The following is a 22,249-nucleotide window of genomic DNA, read 5'->3' as shown; positions in this document are numbered from 1 at the left end:
TAGACATATACATGTCAGTTGTGTATTTCAGACAAATTTGGAGTAGTGCTATCCAGAAAACATTTACATAGCAATTTCTCCTATTGTTTTTTCTTATTTCCAAGTCTGGCCCATTTATTCTGTAGTATAAAGGACTGGCTCTCAAGTGTTTTAATAATGAAATAATGCAGAAATTATACAGAAAAGCATAAGAGCTTTATTTGTAAGTAAAAATAATGTGTGCGTGGTTTTGGAATATGAAATTGATATAACAAGAAGAATCATAATGAAAATCTGTAGAATTATAGTAAGAAATCTGTGTAAATGAAGGCAGATCTAAGCCATAACAGAGTACTCACAGAACACTATAAGGTGATATCACAAATAGCAGCTATTCTTATCTGTACTGATAATTTACTGATTGTTCAGCACTGAGCTGAATATTACTCATATTCCTGCATTAAAGAAGTACTACTTCTCTTTTTGAAAACTATTTGTGGTTTGCCAAGACTGATCATGGTAACTACTGTCAAACTAGAGTAGAAGCATTTGTTGGTGGAGAAGTGCTTTTATCAGGTATTAACTGGATTTTGTATAGCCTATTTTCTATTTGTCAGTAAAGCTCACTTGTAGCTTTATTTTACTTTTGTAAGCAGACAACCTTGTCTTCACTCTACAAATGTGTGAGTTCTCTAGAGCTTAGTGAAACACTATGTTGTTTAAAATGAGTGTTAAAAATCTCCACCATCCTTATTTTTTCTTGGTAAGACTTGATTAAAAAACAAGCACAGCATTGCTGAGTAATGAGAATTAAATGTTACTTTTTAAAAGACTCAAATACCACAAACCAACTCCCCATATGCCTCAGGAAAACTAAACCCCCAAACCTGAGACCAAACAAACAAAAGTTTCAGGAGGGCCAACAATACTTCCGTTGGTGGTTATTTGGTCACTGTTTTACATCCGACTTAAGGAACATATTTTTTGTATCAGTAGTGGTGTGACAAAATGTGATGAAACACCTATCTTAGTCCTAAATACAGTTTATTCTTCTTGATATATAATATTACTAAAATGTTGTGGCTTTTCTTCCCACAATAATGAAAGAAAAAAAAAAAAAAGCTAATTTAAAAAGATATTTTCACATAATGCTATGAATCTGGAATCTGTCTTTAAGAAAAATACCATGCTCAGGATAATCTGTGATGCTGCCTGAAATACATTAATGGTGGTCTTTCATTTCAGTCTTAAAAGAAGTGCAAATTAAAGGTCTCATTTTGCCAGTGACTTCTGTTATGAGCAAATGAGTTCAGTATGTCTGAAAGTTGCAGTTAACACACAGTGACAACAGCAGCAGTAAATTCCTAAATACAGTATCTGCCTATTAATGAATAATAATTAGTTTGGATTATATGAACAGCAGAGAAGATACTTCAGTTTCAATATTCCATAATCTTATGTGCATTTTCCTTGGAATTTCACTATTTATTCCAGTTCAGAAGTCTGTATGAAATTTAAACGTGTATTTTGGCAAAGTAGGACACTAGCTGAGAAACCTGTTTTTTTTTTTTCCTTCCTATTAATATTCAGTATAACAAATTTAATATTGTTGTGATACTGAAATAGTGTGCTTAGAATAGTTTATGGTCTTCCATGTGGGTTATCAACAAAATGTAACAAGAAAAAAAAAGTTATGTTTACAAAATAATTCCCAATTCCTCTTTGTGTACCAGAATTCTTTGAAAAGAACAAGGGCATATGGAATGGGGTGGGGACACATATAGAAAATACAAAAATGTAACTGTATAGTTAGAGCTACTCTTACAGTGTCTGTTCAGGAAGACAGTCTTTGTGTCCCAGGAGAGCTGGGAATAGTGTCATCTCCTGTTTGTAAAAAATCTGATCTTTGTAATAACCAGGGCTTTCATTTGTCATGGGAGAGGCTGTAATCATGTTGCCGGAGCATTCAGAGGTGGAGCTGCCCCTCAGCTCCAAGGCACACAGGTCTGTCTTTTGCTCTGAGCACTGCTTTGAGGTTGCCCTTTTTAAAGTAGGTCTAATATTGAAAAGAAGATGTTGAAATCTACATGATTAATCAGCAGTTTTCATTAGAAATCCCAGCTTTTTGGAAAATTTGCAAATTTAAATTGTCTTAATCCAGGCAGCATTTGTTTTGAAAAAAAAAAAAAAAAAAAAAAAGTGAAACATTTGTTTTAAATGATCGAGCATTGAAGCAATAATTTCCCTGCAATGTTGAGGATAGAAGGAGGGGGAGGATTGCCCTCTAACATGGCAAGCTGATCCCATACCCTCCCTCCACCTTGCCAACGCTCCAAGCAGGTAGACATTTCTCTTTATCACACCCAGTGCATTTCATTTCCCCTTCACACTAGTTTTTGTCACAGTCCCATCCCTGGCTCCCCAGGCCAGGAGGCAGTTTTCCCTACTCGCAAACTACTTCTATTCTTTCCCATGGTCTTCTTCTGGTTTTGCCACTGCTGTAATACTTCCTATATACTTCCTATCCCTTTCCCCATCTGTCGTACCTCTTGTCCAAGGATGCATGCCTGTTTCTCTTGGCTTCCATCTCTCTTGGGTAGGAAGGTTCTGAAGAGACATTAGAGACTTGGCTAAAAATAAAAACTTTTAACCCTTCAAGTATGCTGGAAAGGAAGGTCCCACAGCCATTCTGTTTGAATTAATTGAGTCAGCTACACATTGAATATAAAATGGAAGCCTGGGTGCTTTAATTGATGCATACCATTTCTTGAATAGGAATGAGTTCAAAAAGACATTCTGAATGGTTTTCCTCTCATTGCAGTGTTATAAAGACATATAGAGTCAGTGGATTCTTCTTGTACTTTCCACAATGAGTAATTCCAGTGATCTGTAACTAAGGCAGAGAGCAAGGATAAAAGAATAGGCAAATTAAAGGTAGGGGCAGAATGTTTCCTGACTCTAGTGCTGTGGTTTTGATGGGTTGGAAAACACCGTTCCTTCCTCTTTTGTAGCATCTCAGTAGCTGACGGTTGTATTTCTCATTGTAAGAATTTTTCAGAATACTTTTCATATAAATAACTCATATTTATGGAGATTGTTGTTGGGTTAGCCAGTTCCTTTATTTGTCAAGTGCACAGCATAAACTTCCTTTAAAGAAGAAATTATTCAACAGTTGCCTAAAGCTCTGTTCTCTCATGGAGAGTCTCTAGCAGGCACTCTGTCCTGAATCTTCCATGTTTACAGAATGACACTGGAATTATGTTATAGGAAATTTTACTGATAATTAGGCATGTAAGCAAGACCTGGTTTAGTTGTTTATAAAGCTCAGAGAATATTTGTTGATTGAAGTGTTTAACAGAATTTTGAAGTAAGATGAGTCCCTGTTAGATACTCAATGATAGTTGTTGTATTTTATACAAAATTTCTATAAAATGACAAGATGAAATGCCACCCTACCTCTATCTTTAAGACCTTAATTAGGAGTGTAAAGAACTTACATTTGGCACATGTACAACAGTTACTGGAAGGCTGTGTTTTCTTTTAATGTCTATGGATTAAAAAAACCCATGTTGATAAACTGGGAAGTGTTCAGACAAAAGTCATTAGAATGTTTAAAAAAGTTTATCAAGCATGCATTATAATGAATAACTTTAGGAGTTTAGTTTTTTTGTGTATATCAAAGAGATAAAGTTAGAGCTCCGTAGATAGAAAAGAGATTATAGTCTGTAGATAACCTACATGAGGTATCTTCATAAAAAAGAGGCCTCTCAAGTCCTGAAAATAAATACAAAAATACAAAATACAGCATGTGGAAGCTAGAGGTAGCAAATGCACACTAATATAAGGTGTAAATAAATATCTAACAGCTTTCATGTGATTTTATGATTTGTGTTGAATAGAAAGCCAGAATAGTTGTTTTTTTTTTTTCACCTGAACAAGTAACTTTTTTTTTTTTTTCTCATGCCTAAATCTTTGTCTGCTTAAGCACAAAATAAAGCCAATGTACTGAAATGCATTCCTTTAATTGACATTGCACCCATGTATACTTCCTTGAGTTTTGTTTGCAGGCAGATGCCAGGTCACTGATATCTTCGCTTACAAGTTAAATCCAAATTGTTTACCACTAGGTCAAAATTTACTCATCTTGTTCACAGTTCCAGACTTAAACCAGTGAGAGCAAAAATCAGAATGAGTTGCCTACTGATAACATAAAGCTCATCCTAACTGTACAGCATTGACTATCCTGAAATTTATATCGTTTAACAACATGAATTAAGAAGTCTTAAGCTGGTAAGCTGTAAATGAAAATATCTGTGGTTTACCTTACTTGCAGAAAAAGCCATCTTTATGTATTGATCCAGCTTTGATATTTCAGGTATGGGTTTGGTTCTGCAAAAGTGTGTGTGTGTTTGCAGTGCAATATACTCCTATTTTTAAGATTGCATGAACTTTCACTTCCCCTTGTCTTCAGAAATAAACCTCAATATTCACTGCATTAAATTGGAAAAATTTATGGTAAGACTAGTTGTGTATAGTATTTGTGTATTTGTACACTGACATACAAGTTTTATTAAATGTGAAATTTCAAATATTTGTTGCTGATTGCTTGTGGAATGCTCTACAAGCAAAATTTTTCATAGGCATAGTTTATTAAATGTACCAAATGTATTTGAAATTATATAAGAGTAGCAATTTTTTTTTTTCTTACTCATCGTTTCAGAGGATGAAAGACTGATACAGAATATATTTTTTGCCTTACTATTTATTTATTTTTTTTGGTAGGGGCTGGAAATATAAGATCTTATTATAGGATTCTTGAAACTTTACCGTAGAAACTCATTTGTTGGGTTGCTCTCCTTTGTATTGTGAAATGTTATTTTCTTCATTAGCATCAGGACAATTACTTGTTGAGTTTCATGTTCCAAAGAGGTGAATTTGTGCTAGGCCAAAGAGTCAATAGCCCTGCCCTCTCACAGAATGTCTGCAACATTGTTCTAATAACACAGAAGATGTAGAAGTATTGGTTACTGCAGGAAGGAAGGGATAGATAGAGTGAGTACCCTGATATATATAGTAAATCCTGCTATATAACCTTGTGTCTTTTACCAGAGATATAGAGGGCCTGACACGAAAACTGCAGAAAAGCTGCATTGTTGTAGAATGCAGAAGATGTTTATTAGTACGACTTAATACTAAGCTTCTTCCTTCATAGTGCTGCAAAGGAATCTTCTTAGTGATTCTACACAGACCCACTTAGTGAATGCTGCTAATGAAGATAAGTCTTAGTGGTTTGAAGGAAATAAAGGATCTGTTCCTATTTCAGTTTCTGAAGGATTGCCAGACCCCGTGCCACAACAAGAGCTGGTTGAAAAGCTTCCAACTGAAATTTTCTGTGGGAAAATGCTGATTCAGCAGAATCAGAAGAGTTTATGGGAATGTGCCTACTCAGTCAAAACTTTCAGTGAAAGCAAAGTTATGAGACATTCCACCTATCCTGTAAGCCAACCTAAATCCACCCGTCATAGAACCCAATGGGAGCTCCAGGCTGTCTGTATTAAGTTTGAGCTACCACCTTCCTTGCTTTCTAGTAGCTGTCCAGACAGGAAACTTACAGGTTTGCTGGGCAAGCCAGCTGCCTGTCTGGTGTATTTGCAGAATTATCAGTCCTGTATTGTTCATACGTAGGAAGTGGTACCTTTGACACCTTGAACAGCCATTGAAGGTGAAGTCTGGCTCCTCTCCGGACTTATCACTGATATTTTTGATTCTAAAACAGATTTTAGTTTTCATTTTTTTTTCTCTCAATTTCTAGATTATGTTCCAATAAGAAGTTAATACTGAACTGACAGTGCCATTTTTTTTTTTTTTTCTGGAGATAGGAAAACTAGTGTACACAGCTCTAATCACAGTACACAGAGATCTGATTGAAAATAAACATGTCCTTTGAGAACTCAAACTTGTGATAAATTTTGGAAGCATTTTATTTACTTTGTTTTATATTTTTCATAAAGCTTAGATGTTATTCTCTGATGCATAAACCTTCAAAAGAGTGAAACAGGCTAATGTGTTTTGAATGATTTCTGCCATATTATATTTGCAAATGTGTAAAATGTAAATATGGTGTATAAGAAAAAAAATCAAACAATAGAAAATGGACTCTTAAAGACTTATCTGGAGAGATTTGATGAAGACTACTCCCAGATGATATGTCATAACAAGTCATGTAAGTAAGTATTAATTTAGATAGGGCAAAGTCATTCTAAAGGGCAATGAAACTTCAATTTTGCTTTTATCTTCAGTAGCAGAAATAGAAAGCTTCTAAAAAGATGTCTGATGGCAGAACCTGGTTTGATTGCAGTGTCTGTGAGAGCTTCAGTAATCACTGTATTTATTGTTCTACCTCAGCCTGATAGCTTTTAATTTTTTCTTTTTCAGTAATTTTATTTTCATGCAGTTTATCCAAATGATAAAGTGTAATAAGTGTTCTTGCATTTTATTTTCTTTCCAGCCTAAAATTTTACTTTACTTTTTTATAATTTTTCTAAAATGTTCTGTGAATAGAACAGTTATCCTGTGAAAAAAGAAAAGTCTGTTTTCTCTCATGTGAAAGCTGTTTGCTTTCAATAGAGAGATTACATTTTTTTTTTTTTTTTTTTTTGTGTGTGTGTGTGTGTGTGTGTGTGTGTGTGATTACTCATATGGCCTTTGCTCTATGGCATAAGTAACACTGATTGCTTGGACAAATATTAATAAACATTTTAGGAAACGTTTGTGTTCTAATCCTATTGGAAATGTTATTGATGCTTAACCTACTAATTAAAGTTGCATTTTGCCTGTATGTTAAAATAAGAACTTGAAAATTTATCATTCAGGCAAACAAACAATACCATTATTACATTAGATACATGCATATTACTTTAAAAATGATTGGAAATCTTCCAGACCTTTGTGTGTTTTATTCATTTATTTTTATTTATTCCTTGCATCCCTGGTCAGCTCCTTGGTGTTTTTAAATAATTTTTGGTAAGAATACTTTCTCTTTGAACATGTCCTCCAAGAAATAAAAATATGAACTGCTGATTAAGATCATCATCGACATTTTCAGTATCAGTTATTTTCCAGAAAACAAACAGCTAGTGAGGTAAAAGATAAGCAGCAGTAGGTTTTATATTCCAACAATTATTTTTGCTTCCTTTGTGTTCTGACATTTTTTTATTTTTTTGACTGTAGGTCCTTTTCCAAAAAGGGATGCAGTTGATTTGGAATCTTGTAAAAATAGATGAAGGGGTTTGATCTTCCCCTTCAAAGTGCATTATTTTTATCTCTATAAACCTGAAGTATTTTTGCTGTCATGGAAGATAGCTCTCCTCAACTTCTATTTGAAATTCCTTTGTCTCAAAAAGTTTTAAGTCTTTTCAGATAAACTGAGCTCTTGTCTGGATTAAAAGCACACTTAAGCTTTTCATACAGGATGCATGGTGTATATGCATAGTTTTACAACTCAGAAACATATCTGCTAGTAAAAAGTAGTATATCAAAGTCTGATGCAAGTGACTGAATTCAGCAGCAAGCTAGATGTATATTTTCCTGTTTCTTCAATGTTAGCAGTATGCAAAATTTGACAAGTATTATTCCACACACACATCATCTTATGACTGATTTTTTTTAGTGTTATTTTGTGCTCTGGACTTCTGAATTATCTGGGAAGGAGCTGGCTAAGCATATTTATCAGGATTCTGATGTGTGAAAAAATTTCTTGACCACTTTATATGGTTGTAAGTAAGTGCTTACCCTGTTGCTTATTTTAGAGCCATTCTCTGTGTATGATTGGACTGTTACACCCATACCTCTATCAGTAGAAACTTGTTACTGTGGCTCTGATTGTGTGATGGAACAAAACTGTTTAATGAACATTTGGTCTTTCAGTGAAGAAACATGCTTTCACCCTGATGCTAATTTTCATCCATTTTAAATGAGGTTTGTGTTTTCCTGCTTGCTTGCTATAGCCATAGTATAGTGATTTTCTGATATTTTCTGTGATGTAGGATTTACTTTTTTTTTTTTTTTTAATATATGCATAAATGGAATTAGATTTTTTTAAACACTTTTTTTTTTTTTTTTTTTTAATTTGGTTATTAATTCTTTCTGTCACCTTGAAATTCATATCTATTTGAGAATTGTCTCATGACCGTATAAAGCCCAGGTGAAGAGAGATGCTCAGGGTTTTATCATGTCATATCTTGAAAACCTCCAGGGATGGACTACACTTCACTGGGCAAACTGTTCAAATGCTTATTCTCAAAATGTAATACTTGTACTGGATGGCTGTTTTTACACCTGTCTTGAAGCCTTCTCTTCTCCAGGCTGAGCAAGCCCAGTTTCCTCAGCCTCTTCTTTGAGGGCAAGTACTCCAGCCCCCTTGGCCCCCTGCTGAGCTTACTCAAGTTTATCAGTGTCTTGTACTGCATGGCATAAAACTGGATGCAGTACTGTAAGCACAGTCCAATAAATATGTCTTTCCTTGATCTACTTAGGGTCTGTGCTCATATTAATGCAGCCTAGGATACTGCTTTCTGCCTTTGCTGCCAGCATACATTGCTTGCTCCTTAGGCTTGCTGTGTCCACCAGCATCCTCCAATCCTTTCCAGCAGAACTGCTCCCAGGGCAGTCAGTCCCTGGCGAGTACAGCTGCAAGGGGTTCTTCCTTGCCAGGCACAGGACTTTGCATTTGTTTTTGTTTGATTTTCTAAGGTTCCTGGTTGTCCACCCATCCAACCTTTATAGGTTCTTTATAGGTCCCTTTGGGTGGCAGCCCTGCCATTGAGCATATTCACTGGTCTCCCAGCTTGGTGTCATCCACAGGGCTTGTGAGCAAGTGCTTTGTCACCTCTTTCAGGTCACTGTTAAAGATACTTAATGGGACAGGTCCCAATTTGACCCCATGGTGTTCTTGTTACTGGCTTCCAGGTAGAATAGAACCTATTGAACATTACCCTCTAAGCCTGATCATACAACCTTTTTTTTTTCATCTTGCTATTTGATCACCTGTCCAGACCATAACATCTTGACCTGAATATAAGAATGTTCTGTGAAACTGTCCAATGCCTTGCTAAAGCTGATGTAAATGGCATTCACTATTAATTCTTCATCCACATCCACAAACTTAAAAATTTTGTCTAAAACAGCAATTTGGTTGGTCAGGCATGATTTACATTTGGTAAATCCATACTGACTGTCCCAATTACCTTCTCCTTTATGATGAATCTTGTCCAAGAATGCTTCTCAGGATATGAGCCTGTGCAACATTTTTCTTCCTCTTGTTGTCAGGAATTTCCCACAGTTTTCATGATTTTTCAAAGATGGTAGACAGCATCCTTGTGAGGACATCAGCCAGTTGTCTTAAAACCATTGGATGCTATCTCTCAAGTCTTCTGGATTTGTATGGGTTAAGTTCTTGCAAGTAAACCCTGACACAGTCTTCTTCTGCTTCTGCTTCTGCTTGGTGTAATCATTTTTTTTTTTTAAATCTTTCTAAATCTCACTGAAGAGATATATTCAATTTCAAAATGGCTGGCAACAAGGGGAAAAAAAACACTGGATATTGTCAGTGCTGTGCTGGCACACATGGCAGCTATTGTCTGTGATACAAAAGTTTTGAGTGGTTGTGTATTTGTGGGTTTGTTTATTTTTTTTGAAACTCATAATAAAAAGTGCTAAATCTCCTCTTAATGATGTGGCTGGAGAAAAAGCATGTGAGGAAACAACCTTTCTTTCCCCTGACAGCAGACAGAAGCATAAACTCCAATCAAACTTGGAAACTGCCTTAGGCAGTCACATAATGAAGTGGCTTGTCTTCTTCAAGGGATGATGGACTGGTCTCTCTAGGCTGAACTTATCCTTTGTTATTAAGAGCTTGGAATAATAGCCAGACCTAAGTGGTTAGGAGAGCAATCAAAGTATGTTATCATGTATGTATGGGAAATAGAGCATCTCTCCTTCTCCCTTCATTCCTAACCATGTAGGAACATAGAGAGGATTTTGACCAGAAAATGTTCTCTATATATAATGCTATAGAACATAGCATTGCATTTTTTTTTTTGGTGCTGGTTAAAGTCTGTTTCTTTAAATCGATATCAATAGAATTACTACATACATCTTGGTTTATGATGGTGTATATGCTATCTGTATTTTTACTACCTATTTTTGCTGTCTTATTATTTGATGTTTCTGCAGGTACAGAAACATTTTTATGCCTTAATATACAACTTTCATATACTTTTTCAATACTCTTTTTTGTATAATTCAGGATACAAAAATAGCTTCACTTGAGCGCAATATAAGAGATCTTGAAGATGAAATACAGATGTTAAAGACAAATGGAGTTCTGAATACAGAAGACCGAGAAGAAGAAATAAAACAAATAGAAGTTTACAAGAGTCACTCAAAGTTCATGAAAAATAAGGTAAGGTCTATTAATATCTTAACGGTGTTTAAATAATGTGAACAAAAGTTTTAACTAGACCTTTTTCAACAGAAGTAGCTCTCTGCATATCTTTCATTGGTAAACCTCTGCTATGTGGTACTCACTAGCTATAGAGAAGTGAAGCATTTTGATTAAATAAGAATTCATTTATATTTTAACTTCAGAGAGGTAAGAAAGTGCATATTCCAATACTTCCGTGGAGACAACTGCAATCCTTAGTCTTCATATAATGTTCCCTTTTCTCTTTCTTCTGTTCGGTGTTCTAATGTTGAATGAATTATCTCATCATTTTGATTTGCAACATTTTGGCATGGTTTTAGTTGTGCCTTTTTCTTTTCTTGTTTTCATAGTAGTTTTACAGTAAGGACTGCTGATGCCAAATTTTAAGTTTTTAGCATTTTAATGACTTGCAATTTAATGACTTTGTAATGACAGTGTCCTCTTCATTTCAAATCATTGTACATAGATAACCAAGTAGACTGCAAGCAGATAATAAATGTGTAGTACACATTTTCTTGGTATCAGGCTTGCTAAGCAGAACTTCTTGTTCATTATTTTAAACTTCATCACATGTAAATCATGATGCCTAAATTGTTGTTCTGGATGGACTTTTTTACCTCCTTTAATTTCAACCTGCCTGATTGCTCTCTAGGTAAAGATGAGTTCTCTCCAAATAGTCTTTTCTTGAGTTCTAATACTACTTTTCTAATTTTTTTTTTTTTTAAATTACCTTAAAAGTCTATTAAATATACATTTACATTATATATTACATTTTTGTAGTGGTTTATTCCCAGCTACTCACCTTGAACATTTTGTTCATGAAATTATAAAATAATAACTTTAGGTACTTGTTTAAAATATAAAATGAAATAAAAAAATACAGAGACTGAAGCTGATGACTGAAGCTTTTCTCATTTAAAATTCAGGTTTTGGAAATTTTTTTTTTTTTTAACTTGTAAGATAAACTAACATGGAGAGCAAAATGCAGCAACAGCATGAAGTGGAAAAAACAGCTATCTTACTTTTTGCAGTAATATTAAAATGTGACCATAATGGAAGAATAAAATCTGGGCAAAAACCTTTAGTAGTCAAGATTATTAATGAATCTCACACTTAAGTCTTTCCATCCTAGTTACTTTTTTTTTTTTTTTTTTTAGTTTTGTATAATATTTAGACTCTTTTTTTTTTTTTTTTTTGCATGGGACTTTTTTTTTTTTTTTTTTTTTCTAGGGACTTGAAATGGATTGATTCATTTTTTTCTGAAATGTATACTTGCAGCTCTGAAAAATTGGAGAAGGAGCTGGTGTTACCTCTCTAGTGGTCATGTAAGCAAAAGAGGAGGAGATAAGTGGCTTCTACCACTTTCTCTTGACATTAATGATACTCAGCAATATTGCAGTTAAAGTACAAAGTTTGCAATATCAGGTAGATAAATAGCATTGTCAACCTTTTGGAGTTGGGCAGGCTAACATTCTGGGAAAGTATGCAGCTTGTCTATGGTCAGAGAATGAAACAGACAGCACCTTCCAGAGAATTTGACTTCTCTTATTTTCATAGGTTTTTATTGTGTGTGTAGTAGACCCTTCTTCTTGACAAGATACTTGCTCTTAAGAGGTATTATTGTCAAGAAAATTGTTTTGTCCATTTAAACATGGTTAAATTTTAAGCAATCCAGTTATAGTAATTTACAACAAAACTAATACCCTAAAGCCAAATCTATTGCTTAAAAATATTGCATAAAGCCTAATATTATGGTAACTATATTCTAAGGTGTTTGAGAGGAAGAGGTTCATTGTATTTCTATGATACAGAAAGCAGATGAATTAGAAGACTATTAAACATGCCATTGTTTTTTCACAATACTTCTGATTTTTGGTAAATACCACATTCTGATGAAATGTTGTCTGTTTTCTTTCACCAGTCCTTTCTTTCTGCTTAAAATTAAGATTTGTAGCAGAAGATACTATTTTTATCTCAGAACCTTTTCCACCAATGTGGAAAAATATTTATGTAGCTGTCAGCAAACTGGCCTTAACTGTACTTGATCTGTTGAACCAGAGATTGTTGATAAATTCTGATACTTAAGTCCTGATTGATGGCAAAGAATAGAATAATACTCTTCTCACAGTTAACAAGCTTAGGTGCTATAAAGCTCTTAATACTTCATGTTTATTCTTGAAATATATCTGTTTTTGATTTAAGTAAAAGGGAAGGCATTAAATGGAGGCCAACTTAGAATATTATTTATTGCACATGCATGCAGAGAATGTTGGAAAGAGTTCCTTTTTTAATTTTTAATAATACTCACTGCTAACAATCATATAGCCTTTAATTTTGACTTGCTGTGAAATGGAGAATTATAGAAATGAGAAAGCTTCATGGTATCTCTCCTTGGTCTCTATTTGAAAGTACAAAAATTGTTATCACTCACGTGATATGGAAGTTGTCAAAACAAGTCTTAAATTTTTCATGACTAAGAGATATGAAACTTCAAATATCCTTAATCAGAACTTGAAGAAAGCATGTGGATTGATATGCATTTAAAAAAAATTAACTTCTGCTTTGCAATGCTTCCTTCCCCTGTTTGGGTTTTGTTCTTTGGTTAGCAGCCAGATACTTGAAAGAATACTGCTGCATTTTACAGGTGAGAGTTTTCACTCTAGAATTCAAGTAGTCTTTTGAGTATTAGAGCCTTCATGTTATCTACAAGAATGAGTGTGAAAACATAGTGATCATTCAGTATCACTTCAGCAAATCAGAGTTAAGTTGAATTTTAAGAATTGATTAAGTTGAAGTGAACTATAACAATGCTCTCTGTAATTAACATCCATGAGTAACAGATCTTTACACTATTTGAAGGAAGCATGCAAATTCTAGGTGATCCTGTAAAAGAATATACAAGAAAAAAACAGCATTTCTTGTGGATAGGTCTGGATATATTATAAAACCTTTAAAAAAAAAAAAAAGAAAAAGAAAAAAGCGCAGTATAGACTGTAGAACCTACAGATAGACTTTTAGTCTACTCAGTGCAGCAAACTCACTTGCATTGCTGTTCTTCCTTCACTTAATTTCTTCAATTGAAAAACCAGTTATCACTTGTCCTATAAGACTAAGTTATTATGATAGATAAATCAGCATAGTTTCATTTAATGGAATTATTGACTTAAATTTTTAGCCCGTTATTTTTAACTTATGCAGTATTCAGGGAAAAAGTTCAGATTTTATTTATTTATTTATTTATTTATTTATTTTGCATGTGTTTTCTTTCTCCCTGTAATGTCAGGTAAGATTTTTGTATGTAAAAATAATAATGTAAGGAATATCATTATTGTTTTCTTGAAATGCTAGTATAAGAGGAACTGAAATTGAAGGAAGTGATAATCATTGAGAAGACAAAGGAACTGGGGTTTTCGCTAAGGAGATGAAACAAGATCATTTTGGGCAATGTTGAAAAAGCGGTGACAGGCAAATTACATGCATGAAATTGGAAGGTCATAATCAGGGGAGAGAGTTCTATGAATGCCATAGCACTTAGAGTTTTATGTTATCTTCATTGTAGTCTTAATAAAGTACAAAAATGTTCTTGCTTTTTTTTTTTTTTCTTTTTTTGTACTGAGGTCCCAAGGTCATGACTCCTGGTCTTCTGCACCACTTAAAATATAGCAAAGTGAAAATGTATGTACATCTGTTTGAGACAACATTATTTCAGGCCCTGTTGCATTTTTTTACACACTAATAGCTTATTCAGAACTTTTAGAAAGCAAATTTACCCAGGAGTAAAAAATTTATTTTTAAAAGTAACATGTTTTTTTGTTATGCCTTTGTTATTTTTGATACTTTATTTTTTTAAATTGAAGTTTCATTACATTTTCATCCTTATACTTTATTTTAATAAAACACCAGCCAAAAGCATAATTATTGAACAGATTTTATTTTTTGAGAGCTATAACACATTTTTAAACTTCTGGCAATTTGTATGTGGTGTAGTCAGAACGAAGGAACAGATTCTATTTCTGAAACACAAAGATACCTGCAGTGAAAATCAACCTTCTTTTTTGGGGGAGAGGGGGCGTGGGGTAGGTGGAGGAGGGGGCGGGATGTTGTTTCTTTCTCAGGGTGTGGGTTGTGTCATGGAAAAAAGTGAGAAGAGTTTTTAGAATTTTCTGCGATGTTGACATGGGTCTCATATAAAGCATGTGATGTAATTCAGATTGGTTGCAGATCTAATTTTTGTCTTTATATATTGTAGACAAATTTTCCCGTTGTTCATTTCATATATGTTTCTGTCTCAGTTTCCATACCTGCTTACATGTTCTGGCAAGGAATGGAAGAAGGTGGTTTGCTTTCAAGAGAAGTTCTTCTCTAGCAGTTTCTTAACGGCACTTTTTACATTTTCTTTACTTTTTTTTTTTTTTTTTTTGTATGCTCCTTTTCTTATTTTGATATTTTCAGATTGTGAAGGTGATTGCTTATAGTGCTAGTATAGATTCTTGATTTTATATGGTAGCTCAGGGGTGGTTGGCCAAACCAGGTAGGCAGACATACAGACTTACAGAGGAAAATAAGGAATACATGTATTGTTTTGCACATCATTGAAAGAAATAATTTAGTGAATTTTTAAGGAAACACAATGTAGAAAAATGCAATTTTGAACAAACTAGAAATAGTTTGCTCACCAGAAATATATTTCTGGTGACTCTGCTATACAGTATGGAATCTGTGAAATATTTTAGCATGTGAATATTTAGGATGTGGTTGAGTAGGATCAACCCATGGATATACATAATTACATATGAATATATATATTCATTCTTTTTTTCTTGCAGACTTTTGATTAACCTTCTATCTAGCCCTTCTAGACTTACGCATCTCAATGTCTGTTGGGATGGAAATGAAGGAAGAGAATGGAAAAAACTGGTCTATGATTTCTTTGGTAATTGCAGAACTGAAACTTGAATTTTAAAGAAAGCTGTCTAGGCCTTACAGTCAACAAAAAAACTTTCCAAGTAAATGTGGCTTCTCTGAATTATGCAGATGTACTAAGGAGTTTTATTTCAAATAATCCTCATGAGATGACACATCTGAACTCTTCTGGTGACCAGTGTTATTTCACAGAACTTTAAAAAGAATAGTTACATGTCACCTAATTCGCCATCCTTTAGCATTGCTCTGTATATTGTCCAGTGCTTTGCTTGGATTTCATTTTCTAAATCCACCACACTTTCACATTCTGTGGCCACCCTTTCCACTCAGCATTGTAGAAAGGGAAGAATAATCACAATTCCATGTCATTTACTGATGAACCTCCTGCAGAATTCAGAAGCTCCTTCTTAGTGAATGGGTTTCTGCTATTTCCCCTAGGGATATGCTTTTAAAAATACCATAGACCTTTCACTCTGTGGAACTCTTTTTCCACATTTTCCCCAGACCTCTCTTAAGCTAATCTCTTTGGCTTGACTTTCCTAGTGCCTGAGGATTCCATGCCAGAGAGTTAAAAATGGAGGTGGGGATAGTGGGAGAGGCTCTCTACAGATAGAAGAGGAGGCTTAGGGGCGACCTTATCGCTCTCTGCAGATACCTTAAAGGAGGCTGTAGTGAGGTGGGGGTTGGCCTGTTCTCCCACGTGCCTGGTGACAGGATGAGGGGGAATGGGGTTAAGTTGCGCCAGGGGAGTTTTAGGTTAGATGTTAGGAAGAACTTCTTTACCGAAAAGGGTTGTTAGGCACTGGAACAGGCTGCCCAGGGAGGTGGTGGAGTCACCATCCCTGAAAGCCTTTAAAAGACGTTTAGATGTAGAGCTTAGGGATATGGTTTAGTGGGGACTGTTAGTGTTAGGTTAGAGGTTGGACTCGATGATCTTGAGGTCTCTTCCAACCTAGAAATTCTGTGATTCTGTGATTCTGTGATTCTGTGTGAATTTATAGGCCAAATCATCATGTTTAAGCTTTCAGAGTTTCCCTTTTTAACTTTGACAAGAGCAGGACAATCAAAAACAGGTTCCTTGAAAATACATGAAACTCACTGGAAGTTTTGACTGTTAAAAGTTCATATCTTAATTCTCTTCTAGAATTTACAGGAGGTGTCTGAGTTGTATTATATTCTGGTCATTCTCACCATTCGGGTTTCAGGTCCAACTATGAATTGAAAATGCCGTTAATGATCTAACCTTTTATTTGCCCCATTACAGATTGACCAACTGAAGCAAGAACTCTCAAAAAAAGAATCGGAACTTCTTGCCTTACAAACTAAGCTTGAAACCCTTAGCAATCAGAATTCAGATTGCAAGCAACACATTGAAGTGCTTAAAGAGTCACTTACTGCCAAAGAACAGAGAGCTGCCATACTTCAGACAGAGGTATGGTATCTTCTAATCATAAAATGCAATATAAATGTTTAGTTAATTATGTGTGTCAAACGGATGATGTGTTTGTTGCAAGCCTATGTAGAGGATAATTTGTTTAAGAATAGTGAAATAATTTTAAAGCCTTTAAATGTCAGTCTATTTGATATATATATTTTGGTAACACACCAGATCTCATTCTACAATTGAACAAGTACCTTTGAGTGCATTTTAAGAGCGTAGTTTTGTCTAATTCTCTTTGTCTTCAACTTTAGGGTGGAGGAAGGTGGGCTGAGCCCTAATGACTTGATTGTTGTGATTTCATTCCTTTTTTTTTGTTTGTTTTTTTACGTTTACTGAGTTTTGCTTGCTCTGCGTGATACTTTTCTACAGTGTATTTCTACTGTGAAGAGTGAAGCTACTGATGTATTTTGAAGGGTCTGTACAAGGGTGCCTGATACTAATCTGTGGTGAATCCTTTCTAATGCAATTTAATTTCTAATTTATTTAAAAATTGTGAATTTGGTCTTTAAACCAGGCCAGTGCATTAGTTTGCTATCTATCCACAAAATCAGATCATAAAAGCACGTGTAATAGAATATGAGATTGAGATGGTTGTTACACTTAATGGAATGTGTAAATCCATAAATCCAGGGTTAAAAAGGTTGTCAGTTTTTTATTTTTTTTTATTTTTAAGGGAAAAAAAACACCAACCAACCAAATAAAACCTTAATAGACTTGGAGCACACAATACTATTTAGATTGCTTTTTGTTATAGCTTTTTCACTTTATTTTTAGTGTGTGTATCCTTTTCAAGAAAACACAAACATCTGTGGAATAATGTGCAAATATTTTCTATTCAGAGAATTATATTATTTCTGGTAAATGGGAGTCTCACAGGATGCCTCAGATTTCTGGCTAACAAAGTGTTAGGAGAAAAAAGGAGTTAGCTTAAGCTCATCATTCTCATGGAAGCAGGAAATCAATATTTCTGAGATTCTCATTATCCATGTGTGCTGTGTCTTACTGTCTGTCTGTACATTTGGAAGATACAGGTGAAATTGTGGGATTCTGTTTAAAAGGGACTTCTGTTTAAAAGGCCGGCCAGCAAACATCTATATATGTGCATATATGTATATAAAACATTAAAGTAAGCGTAATGAGAACAACGATAAAAATGCTAGCAACACTGGCAGATTTCAGTCTAGCTTTTGAGTACTGGAGACTGCATATTTTAAATCTTCAGCTGTGCAAATCTGTTTTGCAGGGTTTGTAGTACCTGTCATGCTGCTGACAATAGTGATGAATGCTAGTGGCTCTCCACTAGTTTGATTTCCTAAGTCTTTATTAGACGAGTATTATTCAAGACAGTACAATCTCAGTGCTGGCAGATGGACAGTAGTAAAAAGAGCTCAATTTACAATGCGCTCAATGATGGGTTGCTGGGATTGTGTAGTTCTAGTGGAGAACCAGTTGGCTTCTGACATGTATCCATGCTCTTGTTCCTGTTTCCTGCGTAAGAAGGCAGTTTAGCTTCAATATTTTACATAAAGCAATTGAACTTAAATGATCTGTAACTGCCAGTTGGTGTGCAGGAGATAATTATTTGTATTGGACTTGCTTGTTGTTAATCTTTTGGGGGAAACTAAACAAAAAAGTAACATTAGAATGATTAGAAAAATAGCTTCATACAAGAAATACTATATAATGGCAGAGAATGAACTCCATTAGTTTTGTCTAATATGTTACTTATGTTACAAATGATTATGATGTTTTATACAAATAGCATGAGATTGTTCCAGGTTTTAAGGAAAAAAAATCTGTCAAGATATAGGATGTGAAAGATAGTAGTTTCCAATCAGTGTAAGGTCCTGGTGTAAGGTATAAGGTCCTGGTTATGATAATTTTCTTTAATTAACCTTTATTTCTGTATAATCCAAATAATTCTGACGACAAGCCTTGTTTTACTTCTGAATGAAATAACACTATAAACTGTGTGGTCACTGGAGATAAGATAGGCTTAAAAACAAAGCAAGCCAAAAATCTCATAAATGTCCTCACAGTATATCTTGGTTCTAGATAGTTAAGACTGTCTCAGTAAATCAATTGAGCCTGAACTTCTGTGACTGAATCATCAGAATTTTTTTGTATTTCATATATTTTCTTGTTAGAATTTAGTAATTACAGTACCTCATAGATTGATGAAACTGAAACACTGCAAACTATTTTACATACCCCGTAGAGGTCTAGGTGTTTTCTGTCCTCTGCTTTGCGAGTAGGTTTTACTAATGATTTTATCATCCAACAGTTTTTTGAGGTTCTTTTCTCTTTTTAAGATTTTTAAAAGGAAATTGGGAAAAGTAGGGATGATGTCCACCTCTTATGGGAAGTAATTTTAGTTAAAATTTTCTGAAATTGTGTTCATGTAAAAGGGGATTTTGGCAGAGGTGTCAAACACATTAATGTAACTTTTTTTTTCCTGGGAGATGACATGAAAACGAACACCTTTCAATAATGCGTTAATAGCAGACTTCATTTGGGGATATGATGCATTTCAAGATGCATTACAAGCAACATATGACTTGAATTGGAACTTGTTTTATATGTGTATAGATGTAGGCCTTATTTGAAACGATTTACCAAATGATTTAAATTTAATTGCAGATTTAAAATGGGAAATAACTTCACTTGCCTCAAAACTTTTCTTTATTTTTGGAAAGATAGCATTACAGTGTGTGCTCTCATGTGCAGCCTTTACCTATGAGGCAGAGACTTTAAATGACCTGTATTAAACTTTAAGTTATGTCAGCAATTTACCTGATTTGACACACTTCAATGATGTTTATACTTTGGGCAATAGTAATTGCATCTCATTTTTTTAATCCATTTAAGTTGGTTGCACTGAATGTTTTATTACTTTTATGGACTTTGATGGATATATATTGAGTCTCAAATCTCTTGAAAAAGTTCTTTATTTTAAATTATACTGGTAGAAATAACGCACACTCATATCCATGGGTTTCTCAAGGCATGAATTCCCATGAAAGAATAGCACCTTTGTTTATTATTTTAAGGCTTCAGAGTTGGTGTAGGTATGTCTCAGGCTGCAAAGCTTTTCAGCTATAAGTTTAAACAGGAGGCTAAAAATGAAGGGGGGTTTCTGGAATTAAGTAATGCTGGGACTTGCAGAAGATATGTGGATAGCCTGATTTTCACCTCTATTGAATAGATTGAATTAGTTTTGTAAGAATGGACTTTGAATAAAGAGTGCACAGTAGTATAATCCTTAATTTAATTCATCTAACTAGCCATTTAATATGAACTACTTATTTAACCTAGTTAGCAATCTAATTTGAACAAGTTATTCAAACACTTGTGAATAAATCTCCCTAAAAGTGTCAGTCTCTCTCCTTTGGCTGTAGGAAGAGCCTGGAGAAATACAGTAATTTTTACTTGCACCTTCGGCGAAAACAAAAGAAAAAGTGAAAACCCTATCCCATATGAAATGCTTGCAGTAAAAATGGCAGAATGGGCTGCGGTGAATATATGAAAAATATAAACGGATTTGAACATGTGTCTGTGGGATATTACAAGAGGCAGCTGAAAAATGGCAAGGCAGAATTTATGCAAGACTAGGCAGAGAGACACAAAACATTCCCACTTAAGATGGCTGCACAGGGGAAGAATGTGGTGAAACCGTTAGACTGGGAATTCTCAGCTTGAGTTTAACCTCTCTGATTAAGTCATTAGTCTCCAGCAATATGTTACAGAATCACAGAATCACAGAATCACAGAATTTCTAAGTTGGAAGAGACCTCAAGATCATCGAGTCCAACCTCTAACCTAACACTAACAGTCCCCACTAAACCATATCCCTAAGCTCTACATCTAAACGTCTTTTAAAGACTTTCAGGGATGGTGACTCCACCACCTCCCTGGGCAGCCTGTTCCAGTGCCTAACAACCCTTTCAGTAAATAGGTTCTTCCTAACATCTAACCTAAAACTCCCCTGGTGCAACTTAAGCCCATTCCCCCTCGTGCTGTCACCAGGCACGTGGGAGAACAGGCCAACCCCCACCTCACTACAGCCTCCTTTGAGGTACCTGTAGAGAGCAATAAGGTCGCCCCTGAGCCTCCTCTTCTCCAGGCTGAACAAGCCCAGCTCCTTCAGCCGCTCCTCGTAGAACTTGTTCTCCAAGCCCCTCACCAGCTTCGTCGCCCTTCTCTGGACTCGCTCAAGCACCTCGATGTCCTTCTTGTAGCGAGAGGCCAAAAACTGAACACAGTACTCGAGGTGCGGCCTCACCAGAGCCGAGTACAGGGGGATGATCACCTCCCTAGCCCTGATGGTCACACTGTTTCTGATACAAGCCAGGATGCCGTTGGCCTTCTTGGCCACCTGAGCACACTGCTGGCTCATATTCAGCCGACTGTCCACCATCACTCCCAGGTCCTTCTCTGCCTGGCAGCTCTCCAACCACTCATCTCCCAACCTGTAGCTCTGCTTGGGGTTATTGCGCCCCAGGTGCAGGACCCGGCACTTGGCCTTGTTGAACTTCATGCAGTTGACCTCAGCCCATCGGTGCAGCCTATCCAGATCCTCCTGCAGAGCTTTCCTACCCTCGAGCAGATCGACACACGCACCTAGCTTGGTGTCATCTGCAAACTTACTGAGGGTGCACTCAATGCCCTCGTCCAGATCCTCGATGAAGATATTAAAGAGGACCGGCCCCAGCACCAAGCCCTGGGGGACGCCACTAGTGACTGGCCTCCAACTGGACTTGACTCCATTCACCACGACTCTTTGGGCCCGGCTATCCAGCCAGTTTCTAATCCAACGAAGCGTGCGCCAGTCCAAGCCATGAGCAGCCAGTTTCTTGAGGAGAATGCTGTGGGAGACGGTGTCAAATGCCTTGCTGAAGTCAAGGTAGACCACATCCACAGCCTTTCCCTCGTCCACCCAGTGCGTCACGTTGTCATAGAAGGAGATCAGGTTTGTCAAGCAGGACCTGCCTTTCATAAACCCATGCTGACTGGGCCTGATCGCCTGCTTGCCCTGCAAGTGCCGCATGATGACTCCCAAGAGGATCTGCTCCATGAGCTTCCCTGGTACTGAGGTCAAACTGACAGGCCTGTAGTTCCCCGGGTCTGCCCTCCGGCCCTTCTTGTAGATGGGCGTCACATTTGCTAGCCGCCAGTCAACTGGGACCTCCCCCGATAGGCAGGACTGCTGATAAATGATGGATAGTGGCTTGGCCAGCTCCTCTGCCAGTTCTCTCAGTACCCTTGGGTGGATCCCATCCGGCCCCATCGACTTGTGCACATCCAAGTGCCGTACCAGATCACCAACCAGTTCTTTGTGGATGGTGAGGGCCACATCCTGCTCCCCATCCCCTTCCACCAGCTCAGGGTACTGGGTATCCAGAGAACAACCGGTATTGCCGCTA

The 22,249-nt window shown here is 36.0% G+C and overlaps 1 protein-coding gene across 18 annotated transcripts in view; it reads left to right on the top strand.

Annotated features, from left to right (window-relative positions):
• Positions 1-22,249, top strand: part of ERC2 (ELKS/RAB6-interacting/CAST family member 2) — a 556,650-nt gene that overhangs the window by 127,055 nt on the left and 407,346 nt on the right. For all 18 annotated transcript variants that reach the window (XR_011100132.1, XR_011100130.1, XR_011100127.1 and 15 more), the window contains 2 exons: positions 10,286-10,441; positions 16,650-16,817. Coding sequence is in view for 2 of the 18 variants with exons in the window: in XM_068694082.1 (XP_068550183.1) it covers positions 10,286-10,441; positions 16,650-16,817 (324 nt within the window). In the remaining 16 variants the exon portion in view is untranslated. The remainder of the gene's footprint in view (positions 1-10,285; positions 10,442-16,649; positions 16,818-22,249) is intronic.

Source organism: Anas acuta, chromosome 11 (genome assembly GCF_963932015.1).
Source record: "Anas acuta chromosome 11, bAnaAcu1.1, whole genome shotgun sequence".
Classification (NCBI taxonomy): Eukaryota; Metazoa; Chordata; class Aves; order Anseriformes; family Anatidae; genus Anas; species Anas acuta.
The sequence above is the reverse complement of the archived record's forward strand: the minus strand, read 5'-3'. Positions and strand labels throughout refer to the sequence as shown.